Consider the following 22381-nt stretch of genomic DNA (forward strand, 5'->3'; position numbering starts at 1 on the left):
AAATTGATGTGTAGAATTTTTAAAAAATTTAATTGTCTATGATGCTACAATGATTTATAATCAATTAAAATTATTAATTAAAAAAATAGAATAAGAATACATTAAATTATATTTAAATGATATTTTAATATAAATAATAAATTTAAATCTCGCCCCAACCCTTAACATTCTGCAGTTGTGTGTTTAGAGTAGTCAAAACGACTCTTTACTCGCGTTCTGCTCGTATTCGACTCACTAAGCAAACAAATTTTTGTTATCCAAATATAAACGAGGCAAGCTTGAACAGTGATACTTTCTAACGAGCCGAACACAAGCTGAACCTGAACTTATTCGTGTTCAGCTCGTTTACACTCCTGTTCATCAATGATTATATAAATTAATTCTTAGAATCCATTACACTATAATTATATAAATTAGGAAATTAAAATAAATAAAAATAAAAATATTTGGATGATTCGCATACAAAGGAATCCACTTATAATTACAATGGATCCTCTCAAATAAAGAATAAAATAATCATTCCAGCTTTACATATTTTGGACCTTATGAGATACATTACCACATGCATTATCTGACATAAAAATCATTATTTATACTTATAAGTCCATAAACTTTATAGTTATATTTGTTTTATTTATGATAAAATTGTTAAATATGCTGACAATTTGAACTTTTTTTTCGTAAATCTGGTATTTATTTATTTATTTATTTTGTGAAAGCATGTAGTATATTTTCATGTAAATAAATACATTTTCCCATAAATAAATAAAAAATGAATTATCATATTTCCCTTAATAATAATAACAATAATTTAATGCATAAAAAATTTAAAAATAATTATATAAATAATTGAAAAAAAATAATTAATTTAAATTATTACATAAATAATTGAAAAAAAAAGGCCTTGAAATTCTAAAAAAATTTTTTGTTGGTGTAACATTTATCTATTAATTGAATTTATTTTATAATATATACATTACAAGATATTATAGTTATCTTAAAATAAATTAATTGATTTTAAGAGTCATTATAATTAAAGTATATCTTTCAAAAAATATATTATCATTTGAGCCAATTTTTCCACTCAATACCATGATAAAGTCTTGGAAGATCTCCATACATACCACTCATTTCCCTTGGAGCTCATCTATAAATAGAGCCATTTTCAAGCCTCCTACATCCTCCCCAAAAATGGAGAAGAATAAGATAGCACAAGCAGCTCTATTTCTCACCTTCATAAACCTATCTTCCCTCCTCTGCTCCGCCTGCCCAACATGCCCTACTCCTGTTCCATCACATCCCCCTCCACCACCACCAAAACGGTCACCACCACCCCCCAAGCCCTCACTACCTCCACCATCAAATACACCCTGCCCCCCGCCTCCGCTGCCGCCAGCCACCCGCCAGCCACATGTCCCATCGATGCGCTGAAGCTGGCCGCGTGTGTCGATGTTCTTAGCGGGCTTATTCACATCGGCATCGGGCAGTCGGCCGACGAAACGTGCTGCCATAGACGCGCTGAAGCTGGCCGCGTGTGTTGATGTTCTTAGCGGGCTTATTCATATCGGCATCGGGCAGTCGGCCGACGAAACGTGCTGCCCCTTGGTGAAGGGGCTTGCGGGGCTCGATGCGGCTCTGTGCCTCTGTACTGCCATAAAGCTGAAGCTTTTGAACATAAACTTACTTCTTCCTATTGCCCTGGAGGTTCTCGTTGACGACTGTGGGAAGTATGTTCCAGCTAATTTCAGGTGCCCGGATTAACTAAACCCGACCGGCCAGTCCGACCGGATCGACTGCTGGTGCTAATTTGAACGCTTTGTGTCTTGTGGTGAGTTACATAAAAGTTATCAATGTGAAACTTATGAAAGAGATGGTTAAGTTTAATGTGTGTGTGTGCACGAGTATGAAATGAATTAGGTTCTGGTTTGTTGGTCAAAGTGTGATAATGATATGTAATAAATCGTGCATTTCAAAATTGTGATTTTTATGATTTTGAACTCCTTTTAAAGAATGATTCGAATGAAAATAATATGCGAAAAATGGGAAGAAAATAACTTTGCATGAGTTTGTTCATAAACTATTTTATATATCCGATCAAGACATCCAGACAACGCACGTGACATTCGAGTTCGTAAAAACTTGTCTAGAATCGAGCTCAAACAAATTTGAACTTAAGTTTTATTAACTGTTAAATGGTGTCAGAATTTTAAAATATATTTTGTAAAACATTAAAGTTGATTTAACTTTACATGCAAAGGAGATGTGGGCTTTGTGTGCAAAGGAGATGTGGGCTGGCAAAACTAGAGGAGTCACTTGTGTTGATGGTCCCAGCGATGATTGCCTGTGTGTTCTCTCTTATAAGGAAAAATACAAAATACATACAGCTCATCTCTTAGCCAATCAGTTGAGAGATTAGTTGCCCGTTTGGATTTATTTTATTTTTTATTTTTTAATCTTCAATTATATATATATATATATATATTAGTGGGGACGAAAATTAATAATTTCAAAAATGTCTTCAACTTATCTCATTCAGAAAAAGACAAAATTTGATGGTTATAAATTTTTTTTATTATTTTAATATAAAAAAATTATACATAAATGCTAACAAAAAAATATAAAAAATCTACATAAGATACCATTTTTCTATTTTTGTTTTTATATGTTTAACCAAATGTAAAATCATTTAATTTTCAATTTTATTAAATATGTTATTTCAACATCTACAATTAGATATTTTTAAATCCAATATACTTTGGATTATTATTATTATTATTTTATGAATAAACCACACATATATTTATTTATAATACTAATAAATTATTAGGAATATAATTAGTTCTTTTGTTCATAATTTGAAGCACTAATTTAGGGCCGAGTTTAAAAGAAACTTGTGTTTATATATATAAATTGTCCCGCGTTCCCCCACTATTTGTTTTGCATCTGTTATGTCAGCTCTAAGTTCCCTGGGGTCGAGGGTTCCATCACACATGAGGTTGGTTGGGGGCTCGTAGCATAGCCTTTGGCCAGTCTTATATATATATATATAACTGTATTCTATGCATTTCCACCTTCCTATTTTTCTCGGTTTGGCGTTCCACTTCTTTGACATCTGCGTTATTGTAGTCGGGGTAATCCGAAATGATTTACCTCTTTCCTTTATTCCTTTACTCTTTAAATCCTTTTATGCTTTTGATGAGTATAACTAGAGTTCATCCTGCCAATATATTGTTGTCTCTATGGTATCAAGCTACCTCCAACCCAAATACCCATAACTCCCTTTCGCAAGAAAAACGCTAGAATGACTGACTCAACAGATGATGACAAAGAGACCAGAACCAATCACAAAAAGTGCCTAGCAGGGTGTATGATTAACAAGTTACATATTTAAGGCTATACCCAATAACTCCCTTTCGCAAGAAAAACACTAGAATGACTGACTCAACAGATGACGACAAAGAGACCAGAAACAATCACAAAAAGTGCCTAACAGGGTGTATGATTAACAAGTTACATATTTAAGGCTTGTTTGATTTATAAATTTCCTTATTCTTATTTAGTTGTCACTATCAAGGAGTAAGAAAATTGAGGAACTTAACATGTATACTAAAAAATGGTCTACAAGGATCTCGAGGCAGTCTGGTATTCGACCACCTTATTTCAGTCAGCCGACAAACATGGACATGAAAGTCTGCATCGATCTCGAGCAATCCAACAGTTGAAATAAAAGGACTTAAATGTCATTCGCTTCTCTCTTCAAAGCATAGCCAAACATGTAATTTTTGTATCTTTTACCCCTCCTATCTCCTACAAATAGAATGACTTCATAATGTAAAGAAAAAAACTTCTTTGACGACACCCCTCATTTGTAACATCTAATTTTATAGAATAAAATGGGTTCACGAGCCGGTTTCCATCAGTCGGAAGAAGTCCTCCGCTCTCTCTCTCTCTCCCTCTCTCTCTCTCTCTCTCGAGCCGGTTTCCATCAGTCGGAAGAAGTCCTCTCTCTCCCTCTCTCTCTCTCTCTCTCTCTCCCTCTCTCTCTCTCTCATTTCTCTCACTCTCTTGCTCTCCTCCTCTTGGTCCAACGCTCTATTTCTTGGGCTCAATCTACCAGACAAATTTAGATCCAACACATACCATTAATAATGTATATATAGTAATGGCACATGTTGGTGACAGATGATTGCTCAGATGTTTAGTAATTAATGCAAATCAATCTTAGACCATTATTTTACTAATAATTTATGGAAAATGTTTTTGATGATCTTATTAGTGTAGAGAATCAAATTTTTTGATTTGATAGTATTACCAAAGAAATAGAGAGTACAAATGGGTCAATGATAAGAAGGCTATGGTTTTGAATTTCTCATGAAAAGACAAATAGGCTGAGTGCACGTAGGCTATGCTTTTAATTAAAATAGTGCTTAGGAGATAATTAAGAAATGTCAGGGCTATTTTGATTACAACTATTTTCTTAATAGGTTGAGTGCTCGAGCACAAAATATGGATATTCTTTATATTATTTCGAACACAAAATATGGATATTCTTTATATTATTTGCAACCATAAATTATGTATTCACACACATCTTGATCACAATTTTCGCTCCAAAAATTTTCTAATGAAATGAATTATGTCTGTTGCGTATCGAAAGATTCATGATAATAGAGTAATTATTTATTATTTGAATGTCTAGCACACACAAGTAATTGAAGTGATATATAAAGACACCAGAAGTTCTTATGTGGAAAATTAAAAAAATAGAAAAAAATCATGGGGCTTAGTTGTCTCAGAATGATCTATTAAAAATTGATGACTACACACTCAAGCCCTTATCCCACAAGTGGGAAATGATTACACAGTTCCTCGAAGTATGTATGTAGAAGGATTGGTTGTATGGCAGTTCAGAGCAGTTGAATTCGGGTGTAGTTGTCGGGACTTTGGTACACCTTCTTCAAGGTGAATCTTTACATGGTGTTCAAGATGATGCGATGCTCCATAAGGCACCCCATTACTCTACGACGTGGATCTTTACACTGCAGTGTTAGTCTTTAATCTGCACAATACTTCATTACTCGACATTGTACATCTCATCTCACGCAAATGGTTTTGTTGAAATGATCAGGGGGCGATTGGCAATGGTCAGAAATTAGTGGTTGACAGCAGTTAGAAACTCCATAAGAGAGAAGTGTCTGTTAAGTCTTCAGTTCAGAACATCATTGGAATTCAACTCCTTCTTTGCAAACCAGCTCTAGGTCCAGTTTTTCCTTTGGTTCTAGGACTAGGTCTCCTTTTATGAAAGAGGTAGAGCTTTATTTATAGAGTATGAGAGAGGCCTCCTATAAATAAGAAAGGAAGCCATATCACTCCATTGGATGACTCACAGAGATCCCCTTGATCGAAATACAATATATTGCTAGTGGTTTTATCAAACTAGAATCTCTTTTAATACAGTGGATTTGGAGAGTTTTGATCATATTGTTGAGAAAATTACATAGACCAGGTCTTCAACCTCCCTCTTGTCACGAGTTAAGAGTTACTCAACTTAAAAAAGATTTGCAATTAATTATGAATGATATGTAAGATAAAATAAATTGGGAAGAGAAATGATGCACTTTTATGTGTGATTAATGGACTGATCATAGAGAATAATCTATAATTTAATTTTTATTTAATTCACTTTTCGGTACTATATTTTTAGAGTCTATATAGATGCGACATTTGATTTGAATATAAGTTTGTCAGGTTTAGATTTCATTTAACATTCTAATTAGCCACTCAAATCCCCCAAAAGTGATTAATGGCTTGATCGGGCTTGATTTACTCAAATTGAGCAAATTTTGGTGTCATTGGGTTAGTTTCATCAATCCAGACAATTTGATAATAAGTTTGTTGAAAACAAAGTTTTGGATGAATTATAATTTGAGGTTGAATAATTCTTGCATTAAAAATACTTCGAGATTCATGCTAATTGCCTCAAGATTTGTGTCAAATGACAAAAAAAAAATTGATGACGCGTCAGTACCCCCCAATTTTTGGGCAATTTTGCCTGCTTATCTAAAAATCATCAAAATACTAAAAAATGGTCTAGAAATTCATAAAAAATAAAAAATTTCAAAGTTTTCCAACCGGCTTTGCTATGCTTCTACCACCACCATACATGCCAAAGCAGGTTGGTCGGGCCCTTAAACTAGCTAGCTGAGCCTAGAGTGTGGGATCCGATGGGCCAGAGTAGGTTGTATGGACCCACATGGAGTGTCGTGGGTCAACCAACTGAGTTGACTGAATAGTAGTTGGTGGCTTTCTGACACGATAATCCATGAGAAACGAATCAAATGGGCCACATTTGCGTGAAGGGTTGAATCAAACGATGTTGTTAAGGGATGCATGGCATGACCAGGTTTCTCTTAATTAGAGCCAATTAATGAACGGTGGGATCTTATTTTTGCGTGCATAATCGATTCAGTGGATAACAGTCCTACCACCACACCGATTTGCATGTTGCAACAATGCAGATGCTTAGTGTTCGGTGTGTAGATGATGTGTAGACCATGCGTGGGGTGTTAGCTTGAAACTTTTTTGGGCCTGATAGGGTGATGGACGCAAAGAGTTTGGGGTAGATCCAAATTTTTGCTCTTTTTAGTGAATTTTTAGGTTTTTTTATCCTATAATGAGTTGAAAAAAATTGAAGTCTCTCGGACTATTATTTTTTGATCAAAGGAGCTCCCTTTGCTTGCTAACTGAAGTCTCTCAGCCTATTTTTATGCAATCAACATAACTCCCTCAACATGCTAAATAGAGTTTCCTAACTTTTTTTGTGTAATTAATGAAGCTCCCTCAATCTATTAACTGGACTCTCCCAACCTATTTCTGTGTAATCAATGAAGCTCCCTCGGTCTACTAGCTTGTGTCCCCAACCTATTTTTATGCAATCAATGGAGCTCTCTTTGCCTGCTATTGCCAAACTCAGAATCTCCCAGCTTATTCTTGTGCAATCAACGAAGTTCCCCTTTGCCTACTATTGGGCACCCACAAAGGAGATTCTATGCATTGTTGTGGTGCTTTCTAGAAGAGATTTCCCACATTGATACTATGCTTTTCAGAGGAGATTTTTCACTTTAGTATCTTGCTTTCCTAAGGATTTTTTATTAATTGAGTTAACACTTTTAAATGGAGATTTTCCAAGTTGTTGTCACACCTTGTGGAGGAAATTTTCTACGTTGATGTTTGCTTTCCAGAAATAAACTCTTCATTGTTGTCACACATTATGAAAGAATTTTTTTTTGCTGTCGCTCTTTCTGGAGAAATTTTTTTGTGATGCCAATGTCTAGAGAATCTCAGAAACTTGAAAATTCAATAGAAATACCAGAATTTTTAGGAGGTAATGCTGACACCCTTGAAGATAAGCTGACTCATATTTTGGGTGTGGAAGACAAAGCTTATAAAGAGCAACCACTTTTCTTGGCTAGCACAAAAAAGGTGAATAACTCTCATGCAATATACATGTTGGCATTCTTAACTAGTAAACAAAATGTTGGAACAAACTATCCTTCATGACAATTTTTTTTTTCCGAGCAACACAGAGAGCTGATGGATACTAGAGAAGAAATGAGAGAATAGATGAACCTCAATCATAGCATAGATAATTTGTAGGCTTTCCATGCAATGATATTAGCCCTTGAAGAGGAGATAAACAATTATGGGCCCAATATGCAGGAGAATTCAATGAAGACCTTTAAAAAGGAATCCAACTAATTTACAATTGGATTGAATCTTACACCAAAGACATGCCTCCTAACTAGGTGTCTTAAGATGCCCTTCTTGGTTGAAAAGAGGGTGAAGTTGAAAATGACTTGCAGAAGTGTATTTCTAATGAAGAGGAGATTTTTATAATATATTAATACTTTGCATCTCTATACTTGTATTAGCGGCTTTTTATTACAACATTGTAATAATGTATCAATATTTGTCAATTTTGATTATATCAGCCTTGTTTTGACTTTTCTTTTATTTTTTATACGGAAGTTGATTCCGTGTGACTTGCCCCTAGAGGAGACAAAAAATATCGAAAGATTTGAATTAAACATGGTTCAATTGGAGCATTGCAATCATTAAGAGCATAATAATCTTAGTTACTTTTGAGGCTTACATCTCATGGAGATTTTTTATCTTCAAATATACAGAAGTCTCCAATCAAATTTTAACACAAGTATTCTGAATAAAAAAAATCATGTACATTTTTAGGCTGGTACATTTTGAGATTTGTGCATTCCGAGACTTATAGCCTTTTCATATTTATAATATACTTGTACAATATGAAGTTTGTAGCCTTTTGAGAATTTTGATATACTTATACCTTCAGAGGCATGTAGTCATCTAAGATTTTGTTATGTACTTGTATCTTCTAAGGCTTGCAGCCTTTGGGGATTTTCAATATATTTGTACTTTCTAAAGCTTGTAGTCTTCTGAGATTTTTGATGTACATGTACCTGATAAGGCTTGTGGATTTCTAAGATTTTTAATATAGTTATACTTTCTGAGGCTCATAGCCTTATAAGCTTCTTAATGTACTTGTATCTTCTGAGGCTTATAACCTTTTGAGATTTTTCTTATACCTATTTTTTTAAAGGCTTGTAGCATTCTAAGGTTGTTCATATACCTATTTTTTGTAAGACTTATAACATTCTAAAAATTTTGATGTAACTGTATCTTAGGAGACATATAACTTTCTGAAATTTTTAGTATTTATTTACATTTTGAGGCTCCTAGCCTTCTGAGATTTTTGAGTGGAGGCCCTATTAATCACTTGCTCTTATAAAAAACTTTCTAGTTAGTATCATGTCCATTACTTGTTTCCCATCGAGACTTACCTTTTGGACTCGTCTTCTAAGGGCATGGGTGGAGACCTTGCCTACTAATTGTCCTTATTGGGTCTTTCTAGTGAGGAATTATATATGATATTATCTTTTCATTGAGACTCGCTTTCTCAGATTATTCTACAAGGGTATGTGTGGAGATCTTGTCTTACATTTGCCCTCAAGGGGTCATTATAGTGAGGAATGCATCCATTACTAGCTTTCCATCAAGACTTTCCTTTTGATTTCTTCTTTCAGGATTATGGGTGGAGACCTTATCTGCCACTTGCCCACTAGGGGCCTTTCTACACACAAAATTTTTTGTGAGAGAATAATGAAAAAGGCTAGGATGAAAGCAAAATTTTTTTTACTAAAATAAGATAGATTGTAGTTTTAATTTTCTTTTGATAATCCTGGTGATATTCTTCTAATTCTTCTCACCTCATTCTTATAAGTAGCAGCCTAGATGACCTGAAATATCATACATTTAATTTCATCTATGAAGTGAAAACATATTTTTATTGAATGCCCTTTTATATGGTAGAAATGACAATATTGAGACTAAACAAGATCATTTGAACTTATTAATGGCCTTATCCACTTCATCCCCGATGATTATCATGATTTTGTCACGTGACATGTTGAGTGGTGTTTACTCTTTTTTGTGATTAAGACTCATACCACTAGTTCACAAGTCAATGAGGAAAATCATTCTTTTTCCATGATTTATACTTTTTTTGTTGTGAGATTTAATCACTATCCCCTAGGTTTTTCTTACACTTGTCCCCAAATTGCTCAAATTACTCTTTGTGTTTATTGATGTCCTCATCTACAGTAATTTTGTTCAAAATAATGAACAAAGACAACATAAGAACAGACAATCTCCTACATTAATGATGAGTATAAAGTTCCCAGTCGGAGCCTTCCAAGGAAGACTTCACTCAACACTTTAGTATCTACCCTAGAATTTGATGTGCTTCAGGGGAAAGTCAATGAAAGTACTCCTCAAGTGATTCTCCTCATTTTGAAAAATTTATAAAAGATGGGATGGATATTTGATGATCCTTTTGTTTACTATGAACAGATTCACAACAACTTGATAAGCTCATTAAAGGTGTGGATAATGCCTTCTAGAAGTGAGTAGAACCAAGTGTGGATTTGTCCTTTGAGATTAACAGGAAACAATTGACGAAAAAGCACATTAGAAGCATGTTGAATGTGCATGATGATTTGATAATGGTCAATGTTTTCATGAGGATCCATTTCCCCTTAATAGGATTCAATTTTTGGGAGCTTGAAGCCTACTAGGATGAGGTGTTGGAGGACTGCCTAGACCAAGGGTGAAGTGCCTTAAAAATTATGAAAAGCAGGGAAGCAATATTTATCCATTGATGAGACATTTTCTCAAACCAGGCATAATAACTCATCCTGAATTATACTATCAGGAGCAACAATAAGATGTGGTTGGACTAAGTTTCATATAAGTGCTGACGGGTTATTGGTTGGGTTAGCCGCACTAGATAGATGTGGGGAATTTACAATATCGAGGAGGTTGGCATCCTGGCTCAGTGGAGATAAAGAGTGTATGAGTTTTATCAAGTGGGGTCTTCCCTAAGGGTTTTTAATCTTGTGATAAATATGCTCCATCTGACAGTGCATGAATGATTGTCAAATCTCGCATAGAAGCTAAAGAATTTCATTATAAGACTCCTCCATCCTGCGCATTTGGTCTTCTATAGAGGGGCCTAAGATGCCTTCACTAACAGGATAACATCTTTTAGAGGAGAAAAAGACAAGGGCTTGACGCCTTGAGCTTTGTGATTGTCTTGCTGGAATGAGAGGTGTTAGAGTGGGATGCTCCATTGTTGTAGATATTTAGTATGGTAGCCATTCAACAAGTTTCACAAGTCCTTCGTGGGTGGGACAGTTGTTCCCATAAATAACGACAAACTCTTGTGTGTTCAAAGATTCATTGAGATAAAGTGATTATTTAATATCTTAGCATTGCACTAAAGATTCACAGTGATAGAGTGATTTTGGATATATTTCATTAAAGAGACGAGTAAAGACAACATAAGTTTTTATGTAAAAAACATGAAATAAGAAAAAATCACAAGCTTAGTGCAGTCATAACGATCCACTATAAGTTGATGAGTACACACTTAAACCCTTGTTTCATAAGTATGAAAGGGTTATACAGTTGAAGCATAATGGTTTTAAGCAGTTTAAGCAGAAGGATTCATTGTACAACAGTCAAGAGTAGTTGCATAGTTGCCGCGACTTTAGTGCACCATCTTCGAGTTGCATCGTTGCATGGTATACAAAGTGATAAACTACTTCATAAGATGCCTTGTTACTCTGCGATGTTGCTATTTACTCCGCATGGTACTTCGTTACTCCGTGACATCAGTCTTTACTCTGTGCGGTGCTTCTTTACTCTTCATTGTACGTCTCGACTCTGTTGGGGCTTCATTGCAATGAGCAGGGGCTAACTAATGATGGTCAACAAGCAATGGTCAATGGTGATTAGTGAATGTGGGAGTGGAAAACATTCATTAATTCTTCAATTTAGAACGACACTAGAATTCAACTCCTTATTTGTAAAGCAGCTCTAGTCCTCTAGTTGACGGTCTAGGTCCCCTTTCATGAAAGGGATAAGACTTTATTTATAGATTATGAGAGAGGACTCATTGCAAACAAAACAAGAATCCAAACTACTCCATTGGATGACCCAAAGAGATCTCCTCAACCAGATGGTATTTTGTGGACATTTAAGTGTCAAAATTGTCTGAATCTAGTGATCTTCGGCTTGTTGGACTTGTACTATTGTGATGCTCGATTTGACTCTAAGCTCCTCAGATTTGTGATCCATTTGTTCTTCTAATTAGTCACCAAGGCCTCCAAAAGTTGTTTAACAGTTTGATCCAAACTCGATTTTACTCGGATTGAACCAATTTTGATGTCAATGTATTTGTCTCATCGAGCATGTTAGTTCAATTGTAAATTTTCTTAAATCGGAGTTCTGAAAAATTTTAATTAGAATTTGAATTTTTTTCACGTAAAAAATGTCATGAGATTATGTTAATTATCTTGAGATTAATGTCAAATTACTAAATTTGTTATTGACATATCAATTCATCCACAAGCTGATTTACGTATAATCCATATAATAAATTTCAAAATCGCCTTTAATGAGTTACATACTTGCATTGCATTGTTGGCTTCACATAATGATGTATGAGATAGTAATAGAGATGAATCAACTAAATTTTTATTTGAAATTATGCATGTAAATATCTTAATGCATGAAAATTTTGCTCACAAAAATCTTTCACAATAAATGTTTATCCAATCTCATTTGATATAATAGATCGCATCTTGACATCCAAGTTATCATGATAGTCCAAATAAGTTTGGACGCAACAAAAAATTCATTAATATATATATAAAGCTCTCTGGACTAACTCAATGCCTTGAAGTATGAAAGAGGATTTTGGTCATACTATATATATATATATATATATTGAATCGAGACATGTCTGATAATGCCCAAGAGGTAGAGCATAGAGACTGATGAAGAGAAAAAAAAAAGAAAGAGAGAGAAGAATACCTGCATAGTAGGGGCGATTGTAGTGTTCCTAAGGCTCTTAGACACATTTTATTTTGTAAGAGAGGGGAACCAAAAACTTCTAATACATGTTATAGACCTCATATTCATAGAAGATAGAAGGGACAAAATATAAAATTATATCATTACGACTGCTTTAAAGAGAGTTGCTCATAAGATTCTAACTTTTTATGTGGATCGTTAAATTGTCTCGAGATTTGTGCTGACCTTTTTTGGATATACAATATATTTAAATATCTAAGATTTGTGTGGCGTGAATGTAAATTTTTCAAATTTGAATCCCGACACTCGGGGGGTCGAACATCTGCTTGTTAGTTGTAAGTCCTCTCTAGTTCGGGATTCAATTCCCCCCGAGTGTAAGGTGTGCTACTAGAATTCTTAGGCACATGAGAGATAACCGAGGCTCGTATAATAGCCTCCGACCATTCCTTTTGAATATATATTATTACAACATTGTAATAATATATATATATATATATTGCATTTTGCCAGTTTTACACATCATTCAGACTTTAAAATGAGAAGACTTACATACATACCACTCAATTCTTATGCATTTACATATCTACCATCTAAGCATCAAGTCTTACATACATGCCACCTAAAATGTACATGAGAATGTGAATGTCATGTAAAAGCAGTGGTATTTTTTTGATGTGTTTTAAAAGATTTGAGTGTTATTAAAATAACATATAAAATTTAAGTGTTGGATATACATAGGAATTAGGGGGTATATATGTAAATGACCCTTTGAAATAATTTAGCATTATTCCACTAAAGATGTTCTCACAAAAATACATCATGATAATAATACTATACCTTTTTTTTTGTTTTACATAATTCATATGGTATTTTAGAGTAAATCCCTCATTAATTTAGCATTACATCACCAAACATTTTTCTTATCAATCACAAAACCTGGATTTCATCCTCCTTTTTTAAGATATCTCATCATGAGATATATAAGAACAACCCAATTAAGCACTCACTTTTTTTTAAAAAAAAACCCTCAACTATCAAATTTCCATCAGATTGCCATATATATATCATAATTGGAGATTGTAATAATAATAGTTAGTCACAAAGATTGTTACTAGTTACTACAAAGGAAGAAGTTGGCCATAAATACTGTAACCAGAGGCTACAATAGCGGCAGTTGACCATAGAGGTCATAGTTGAAACTGTAACAATCGCTGTTGGCGACAAAAGTCATAGTTTATTATTACAATATCATCTTTTGGTCACATAATCCGTGGTTAGAAGCTGTAGAGTCAGTTGACGACTCAAATAGAATCAGTTGGCCACAAGGGTTATAGTTGGAAGTTGTCATAGTAGAGTTTGCCACATAAGCTTTAATTGGTGACTGCAATGTCGTCAGTTGAACAAAACAACCATCGTTTGTGAGTGCAATAACTTCAGCTAACCACAGATGTCATAGTTGAAAGTTATAATAGTAATAGTTTGTCACATATGTCGTAATTAGTGATTACTGAGTGCAATACCGTCAGTTGGTCACATAGGTTATAGTTGATGATTGCAATGGTGTCAGTTGGCCACAGAGTCCATAGTTGGTGACCGCAATAGTGTCAGTTGACTGTAGAGGCCGTTGTTGAAAGTTATAATAATAGTAATTGGCCACATATTCTATATTTGGTGACTGCTTCATCGTTATTTGGCCACATAGACAAATAATTGGTGTCTACAATAACATTAGTTGGCTACACATATTATAATTAGAAGACGTAGCAGTAGTAGTTGACCACTAATGCCATAGTTGGTGATTGTAATCTCGTTAATTGGTCATAAGGACTATAGTTGGTGACTGCAATAGAGTCAGTTGGTCCTAGAAATCATAGTTGGACATAATAATAGAAGTAGTTAGCCACATAGGCCATAGGTAGTGGCTGAAATATCTTTAGTTGGTCATAAAAGCCATAGCTTTAAGTCATACTTATAACAGTTGACCACATAGATCGTGGTTGGTGACTGGACCCATTCCATCAGAAAGAACGAGGTTACAATTTTACAAATAACATTGCAGTTGCCACTATATACCATAAAGAAAAATAGAGATGTGAGAAATGACCACCATATTTTTGCTAAGATGGTCATAAACAGTGGTCACTGACGGCTAGAGGCAAACGACTACTGATGATGATGGCCGACGATGGTCAATGGTGGCCATCAGACGATGGTTGACAGCAGTTGGCGACCCAAATTTATCTCTGATTTTTCAATACAAGTGTTACACGTTACATCCGTATTTGAGATGCGACATTTACAAATAAGATTCACATATGACGACAAATAGTGACAACAAATGTTGGTCACTAGTGGTTGGTGAGCAATGTCAAACTATGGCCAGAGGCTATGGAGGCCAAGAGTTATCCGTGGGTTTTGAGTATTTGACGTGCTTTGGAATTTCTCTTATTCTTTTTCCCCTTCAAGTAAAAGGAGGGGGTCTATTTTTAAGCTATAGATGAAGGATATTTTAGCCCTTTGGCGAATAACTTACCCAACGACCTAATTAGATGACCTACATTGATCCCATTTAATGATAAATGATATTTTTATGATTTAAATGTCTTAATGACCTCATAAGTGAGTAATCCTATTCTTGATGGACTCCTCTCATTGAGACACTTGATTTGAATATAATATGTCAAATTTAGACTTCATTTGATCATTCAATGAATTCCACACATGATCATATGACTCATATTGATCTCCTTGATGATAAATAAATTTTTAATGTTTTGAATGCCTTCATAACCTTGGAATTGAGTGATCTTAAGCTTATTAAATTTCTCGTCGAGACGCTTGATTTTAATAAAAATATGTCAAATTCGGAGTCCATTTGATCATTCAACTAACAATCCAAAACCTCCAAATTCACTTCAATGTCTTGATTTAGGCTTGATTAGATCCAAATTGGCCTATCTTTTATATCATTGGGTTCGTTTTGTCAAGAGTCAGTTTTGACTATAAATTTGTTGAAATTGAGACCCTCAAATTTAGAATAATTAATATTAAAAATATATATCAATATTTATGTTAGATAATGAAAATTTATTGGCGGTGCATCACTTATAAAATTAATTCAATTTCTCAAATCCTATAAAAGACTAGATTCATCATGTTAAATAAATTAACACCAAAATTGTGTGGACCACTCATTGTTGCCACGCATGTATATATATATATATAATGCCTACACTCATCAACGCAAATCATTCGTAGACCATTATTTTACTAATAACTTGTGAAAATTATTTTTGATGATCTTATTAGTGCAGAGAATCAAAATTGGTTGAAATAGATATTAAAAATGAGTGATTATTATGAAGGTTGGGGTTTTGAATTTCTCATGAAAAGACAAATAGGCTGAGTGCACTTAGGCTACGGGTTTAGTCACTTAGGCTACGGTTTTAGTTAAAATAGTGATTAGGAGATAATTAATAAATGCAAAAGCTATTTTAATTGCAATTGTTTTTTTTTATAGGGTAAGCACTAGATCATGAAATCTGAAATTTTTTTTGTATTATTTTCAATCAATGTGCATCGCATTCACACACATTTTGATTACAATTTTTTGCTAAAAAAATTCATGACCGGCTTTAATAATGTTTGTTATGTGCCAGAAGATTTAAGACAATTGTGTGATTATTTAGCTTCTTAATGTTGCACAAAAACTCAATTCACACACACAAGTAATTGAAGTGACATGTAGAGACATATTTTTATGTTAAAAACACCAAAACGTAAAAAAACACGGGGCTTTGTCTAATCAGAACGATTCATTATAAGTTGATAAGTGCACGCTCGAGCCCTTGCCCCACTGGCAGGAAAGGAATACACAATTTCTAGAAGTACAATGGTTGTATATAAAAAAATTCATTGCACTCCGTCGGAACCAGTTTTAGTTGGGAGTAGTTATCAGACTTCGATACACTATCTTTGAGGTACATCTCATAGTGCGAGCATTGATTATTGAACCTTACATACGAACTAAAGAATCTTATTATGAGACTTCTCCATCCTGCACATTCGATATTCCATAAAAGGACCTAAGGTGTTGTCACCGCCAGGGTAACATCTTTTAGGGGATAAAAAGGCAGAGCCTTGACATCCCAGGCTCTGTGATTGTCCTGCTTGAGTGGCGGGTGTTAGATCTCGATGCTCTGTTGTTGTGAATATTGCATCTGGTTATCATTCAACAAATTTCACAAGTTCTTTGGTGTTGGGATTTTTGTTCCCATAAATGAGGCTAAATGGTTATGTGCCAAAAATTTGTGGATATAAAATAATTATTTAGTGTCATAGCACTGCACAAAAGTCAAGCAGAAACGTATGTAATTGAAGTGATAAGTAAGGAAACAAGAATTTTTTTTTGCAGAAAAGCCAAAAATAAAAAAATTCAAGGGAGTTAGCCTAGTCAGAATGATATAATATAAGTTGGCGAGTAGACACTCATGCCATCATCCAACGAGAGAGAAATGGTTATATAGTTCCTCAAAGTATAATGGTTGTATTATGATGGATTCATTGGATAACAGTCGACAATAGTTGTAGTTGAGACTTCAATGCACATTCTTTAAGGTGCATCATTTCACCGTGTTCAAGATGATGCACTACTTTGTATGGTGCCTCATTACTCTGTGATGTTTGTCTTTACTTCGCACGGTGCTTAATTAATCTATGACGTCGGTCGTTACTCTGTGTGATGTTTTATTACTCCTTATCGTACATCCAGACTCTATGGGGCCTTCATCGCAACAAGTAGGAGACGGTCAAAGACGATCGACGGTGGCCAGCGAGCGGTGTTTAACAACAGTCAACAATTGCAAGAGTGCAAAGCATTTGCAAAGTCTTTGACTTAGAACGATAATGAAATTCAGCTCTTTCTTTGCGAACCAACTCAATGTCTAAATCTTCCTCTGGTTGAAGGTCTAGGTCCCTTTTCATGAAGGAAGTATGTCTCTATTTACAGAGCATGAGAGAGGCCTCCCTTCAAATAAGGTGGTAATTTTGACCACTCCATCGAATGATCGGGAAAGATACTCTCGATCAGATGGTGCATTGTGGACATTTAAATGTCTTATTGATGTTTGATTTGAGTGAACTTAGATGTGGGCTATCGTAGTGCGAGCATTGATTATTGAACCTTACATACGAGCTAAAGAATCTTATTATGAGACTTCTCCATCCTGCACATTCGATATTTCATAAAAGGACCTAAGGTGCCTTCACCGCCAGGGTAACATCTTTCAGGGGATAAAAAGGCAGAGCCTTGACATCCCAGGCTCTGTGATTGTCTTGCTTGAGTGGCGGGTGTTAGATCTCAATGCTCCGTTGTTGTGAATATTGCATCTGGTAGTCATTCAACAAATTTTACAAGTTCTTTGGTGTTGGGATTTTTGTTCCCATAAATGAGGCTAAATGGTTATGTGCCAAAAATTTGTGGATATAAAATAATTATTTAGTGTCATAGCACTGCACAAAAGTCAAGCAGAAACGTATGTAATTGAAGTGATAAGTAAGGAAACAAGAATTTTTTTTGCAGAAAACCCAAAAATAAAAAATTTCAAGTGAGTTAGCCTAGTCAGAATGATATAAGTTGGCGAGTAGACACTCATGCCAACATCCAACGAGAGAGAAAGGGTGATATAGTTCCTCAAAGTATAATGGTTGTATTAAGATGGATTCATTGGATAACAGTCGACAACAGTTGTAGTTGGGACTTCAATGCACATTCTTTAAGGTGCATCATTTCACCGTGTTCAAGATGATGCACTACTTTGTATGGTGCCTCATTACTCTGTGACGTTTGTCTTTACTTCGCACGGTGCTTAATTAATCTGTGACGTCGGTCGTTACTCTGTGTGATGTTTTATTACTCCTTATCGTACATCCAGACTCTATGGGGCCTTCATCGCAACAAGTAGGAGACGGTCAAAGACGATCGACGGTGGCCAGCGAGCGGTGTTTAACAACAGTCAACAATTGCAAGAGTGCAAAGCATTTGCAAAGTCTTTGACTTAGAACGATAATGAAATTCAGCTCTTTCTTTGCGAACCAACTCAATGTCTAAATCTTCCTCTGGTTGAAGGTCTAGGTCCCTTTTCATGAAGGAAGTATGTCTCTATTTACAGAGCATGAGAGAGGCCTCCCTTCAAATAAGGTGGTAATTTTGACCACTCCATCGAATGATCGGGAATGATACTCTCAATCAGATGGCGCATTGTGGACATTTAAATGTCTTATTGATGTTTGATTTGAGTGATCTTAGATGTGTGACTCATCTTGTCCAGACACTCAATTTAACTATAAACTTGTCAGATTTGGAATCCAATTGAACTTCTAATTACCACCCAAAGCATCCGAAAGTGATTTAACGAATTGATTTAGACTTGACTTTACTCAGGCTGAGTCAATTTTGGTGTCATTAAGTTTTTCTTGTCGAGTCGATCATTTTGACCATAAGTTTTATAAAATCTAAATTCAAGATGATTTTTAATGTAAGTTTAAATATTTCTTTGTGCAGAAAATGTTACGAGCTAATTATATCGGGATTCGTGTCAAATAACAAAATTTATTGAAGACACCTCGAGATATTATCATTATGTATATATATGCCTAGTTTTCACATTATTCATATTTTAAAATAAGAAGATTTCCATACATACCATTCAATTCTTATTTATTACATGCATGCAACCTATAAAAAAACATGAAAATATAAATTTCATGTTTACTTCATTTTTTTAAAAGTTAAAGCAGTGATTTTTTTTTAATGTTTCATAAAAATTTGAGTGGTATTTATATAGTTAATAAATTTCTTACATAAATAATAAAATTCAAGTGGCATGTATGTATACGTAAATTCCCCTTTAAAATTATATAACAAAACATTTTATCACAAAAATACTTCAAGATCCCAAGAGACTTTTTTTTTTTTTTCTGTTCCACACAATTCATACCGTATTTCAGGGCAAATTCTTGAATAATTTAGCATTATTTCAGCAAACATTTTTCGTACCTATCTCAAAACCCGGATTCCACCCTCCTTTCCTTTCTCAATAGATCTCATCATAGACAATAAAGGACAAATTAATCACCCTCCTTTCCTTAATAGATCTCATCATAGACAATAAAGGACAAATTAACCACTCATATATATTTTTTTTAAAAAAAAAACCCCCCAACGGTCAAATTTTCATATACAGAACCGTCTCCGCCCAACGGTCACTTTTCTCATCCCTAATCCCTCCCCTGCCTCGCTCCCCATCTTCTCATCTTCCTCAACCCTCACCAAAATCGTTCCATATCTCCTGCAGCCTTCCATCAACCGATCAGAAAGAAATGTTAGCCGAGCGCGTGATTACCGTCGAGTATCTGGACCCTTCCATGTCACGAGAACTCCTCTGCAAATTCCCCGACGACTCGGCGTTCGGCTTCGACTACTCTCAGAGCGCGATCTGGTCGCCGCTGCTACCTCGAGCCCGGAATATGTCCTGCTCTATATGTCAGGATAAGATCTGCGGCGCTTCTCGGTTTTTTTCTCCGGTTGGGCTGAGAAGAGTGAAGGAAAAGATGATCAAGAAGAAGAAAAAGAAGATGATGAAGGTGATGCAGGGGAGCTTTAAGAGAAGGCTGGACTATTCTTCTATTTCACCCCCAAAAAGAGTGAGCTTTTTTACTTATTTAAATCTGCAAAGTGGAGAAAACTATCATAGCTCCTAATACGGGATTGCGTAATCAGAAACTGAAATAAATGCAGATTAGAAGAAATTTAAGAGATGAGTTTCATCGTCCTTTTTTATCGCCATTGTTTTGCAGGGATGGAAGAGGATGTTCAGAGCAGCAGCAAAGCGATTTATGGCCCAACATTTGTTTACTTTGCTGAGGATCGTACCGAATCATGGAGACTGAAGTTTACAGACTCTGAAGTTAGAATAGGAATTCGGTTTCCTTTAATTTTTGTACTGTTCTTATGTTATATCTAGCAGATTTTGCGTTTTACTTGTTTTTAGTTCTTTGTTCTTATATTAAGAAAGTTTCTGAAAGTTCAAGGAAAGATCCACATTGCAGAGGTTCTTACAAAGAATTAAGCAGCGCTAGGAATCTTATAAAGGATTAAGCTGTAAATTTGAAAAATAAAAGAAAAAAATTTAAATTGAGAAGTCTATCTGGATAAGATTACTAATCAATTTTCTCACCGCCATGGATTTATGCTGTTGATCTATTATACTGTATTTTATAAAGAAAGTCAAGTAAGAGCTAACTCTAATTTGAGCTTTAAAGTGATTGATTAATAAATTTTGAGCTCAAGTTTGAACTTAATTCTGTGAATTTGAGCTTGCTTATGCTTTAATTTGAATATAGTTTTACAAATTTGTGCCGGCTTAAGAGCATACTCATTTATTATAAAAACATGATTGATTATGGTTCCAAACTAATTTATTGTAATGACAAAAAAAAGTCCAATCAGAAATTTTAATATACTTTATGTGCATTTTAGTTCAACATTTTTAAAATGAGCCGGATCACATTCTAATGTGCTAACTAAAGACTGGCTCATTACCTCATCACGCTCAAACTATTTATCGAACGGAGTCTAAGCCTATGCATGTGTGAGTTTGGCCTTAAACCCCTTAAAGAAGCAATCAGTTAGCAAAATGGATTTAAAATATAATTAGTAGTGTTATTAAGTTGCATTAATGCAACGAACGGGGTCAAATGAGTTCTTTCATCATACAATATATTCCATTAGCAATTTAATGGTGTGAAGCTTTAATATAGTCTATACATGTTTAGATTTAACATAAAATTTTATAATATATAGTTTAAGCTTAGTCTACTATGGAAGCTATACATTTATTGAGAGGTTTGATGGAGAAGTTCAGAGATAATAAGGAGAATCTACATTTGATTTTTATTGATTTAAAAAAAAGCTTATGATAAAGTTCCAAGAGATATCCTTGGGAGAGTTCTTGAGAAGAAAGGTGTTGATATGACTTATATTCAAGTCATTAAAGAAATGTATACTAGAGTTGTTACTTATGTTCGAACTGAAGAAGAATTGACCAAATATTTTCTTATTTATTTTGGATTACATCAAAAATCAGCTTTAAGCCCATATTTTTTTTGCTTTAGTTATGGATGGTCTTACTAGACATTTATAGGAAGATGTACCTTGGTGTATGTTTTTTGCTGATGATATTCTTCTTGTGGATAAGACGAGAGAAAAATCCCAGAAAAAACTTGAATTATGGAGGTCTACATTGGAGTCTAAAGGTTTTCATTTGAGTATAACTAAAAATGAATACATGGAATGTAATTTTAGTAGTAGTAGCTCTAGCGACATAAGTGTAACTTTGGGTGATCAAATTATTAAAAGGTGTGAACAATTTAGATATCTTAGGTATTTGTTCAAAGCAATGGTAATATAAATGGGGATGTTAATAGAATAATTTAAGTTGGTTGTGTTGGTTGAAGTGGAGGAATGCTTCGGACCTTTTGTGTGATAGAAAAGTACCGCTTAGACTGAAAGGAAAATTTTATAAGATGGTGGTGACACCTGCAATGCTTTATGGCACTGAATGTTGGCCTTTAAAAGAGAAGCACAATACTCAGTTAAGTGTTGCCGAGATGAGAATGATTAGGTGGATGAGTCGCTTTACACTTAGAGACAAAAAACAAAATGAATATATTCGTGATAGGGTTGGTGTAGCTCCTATGACAAACAAAATTAGAGAAAGTCATATTAGATGGTTTGGTCACATTAAACGCCGACCATCTGATGATCCGATTAGGAGCGTAGATGTTTTAGATTCGACTTATTTTAAGAAAGACAGAGGTGATACACCTAAAATATATACTTATTGTATTAAAA

At 34.6% G+C, this 22381-nt stretch overlaps 2 protein-coding genes across 2 annotated transcripts; both read left to right on the forward strand.

Annotated features, from left to right (window-relative positions):
• Positions 1–1166: 1166 nt before the first annotated feature.
• Positions 1167–2000, forward strand: LOC110031540 (36.4 kDa proline-rich protein-like). The gene is made up of 2 exons (XM_020734824.1): positions 1167–1424; positions 1488–2000. The coding sequence occupies exons 1-2, from the start codon at positions 1192–1194 to the stop codon at positions 1759–1761; spliced, it is 507 nt and encodes a 168-aa protein (XP_020590483.1). The 5' UTR covers positions 1167–1191; the 3' UTR covers positions 1762–2000.
• A 17703-nt stretch (positions 2001–19703) lies between these two features.
• LOC110039572 lies at positions 19704–20574 on the forward strand. Its single transcript, XM_020744682.1, has 2 exons — positions 19704–20172; positions 20326–20574. The coding sequence occupies exons 1-2, from the start codon at positions 19849–19851 to the stop codon at positions 20416–20418; spliced, it is 417 nt and encodes a 138-aa protein (XP_020600341.1). The 5' UTR covers positions 19704–19848; the 3' UTR covers positions 20419–20574.
• The last annotated feature ends 1807 nt before the right edge of the window (positions 20575–22381 follow it).

Source organism: Phalaenopsis equestris, unplaced genomic scaffold (genome assembly GCF_001263595.1).
Source record: "Phalaenopsis equestris unplaced genomic scaffold, ASM126359v1 Scaffold000002, whole genome shotgun sequence".
Classification (NCBI taxonomy): Eukaryota; Viridiplantae; Streptophyta; class Magnoliopsida; order Asparagales; family Orchidaceae; genus Phalaenopsis; species Phalaenopsis equestris.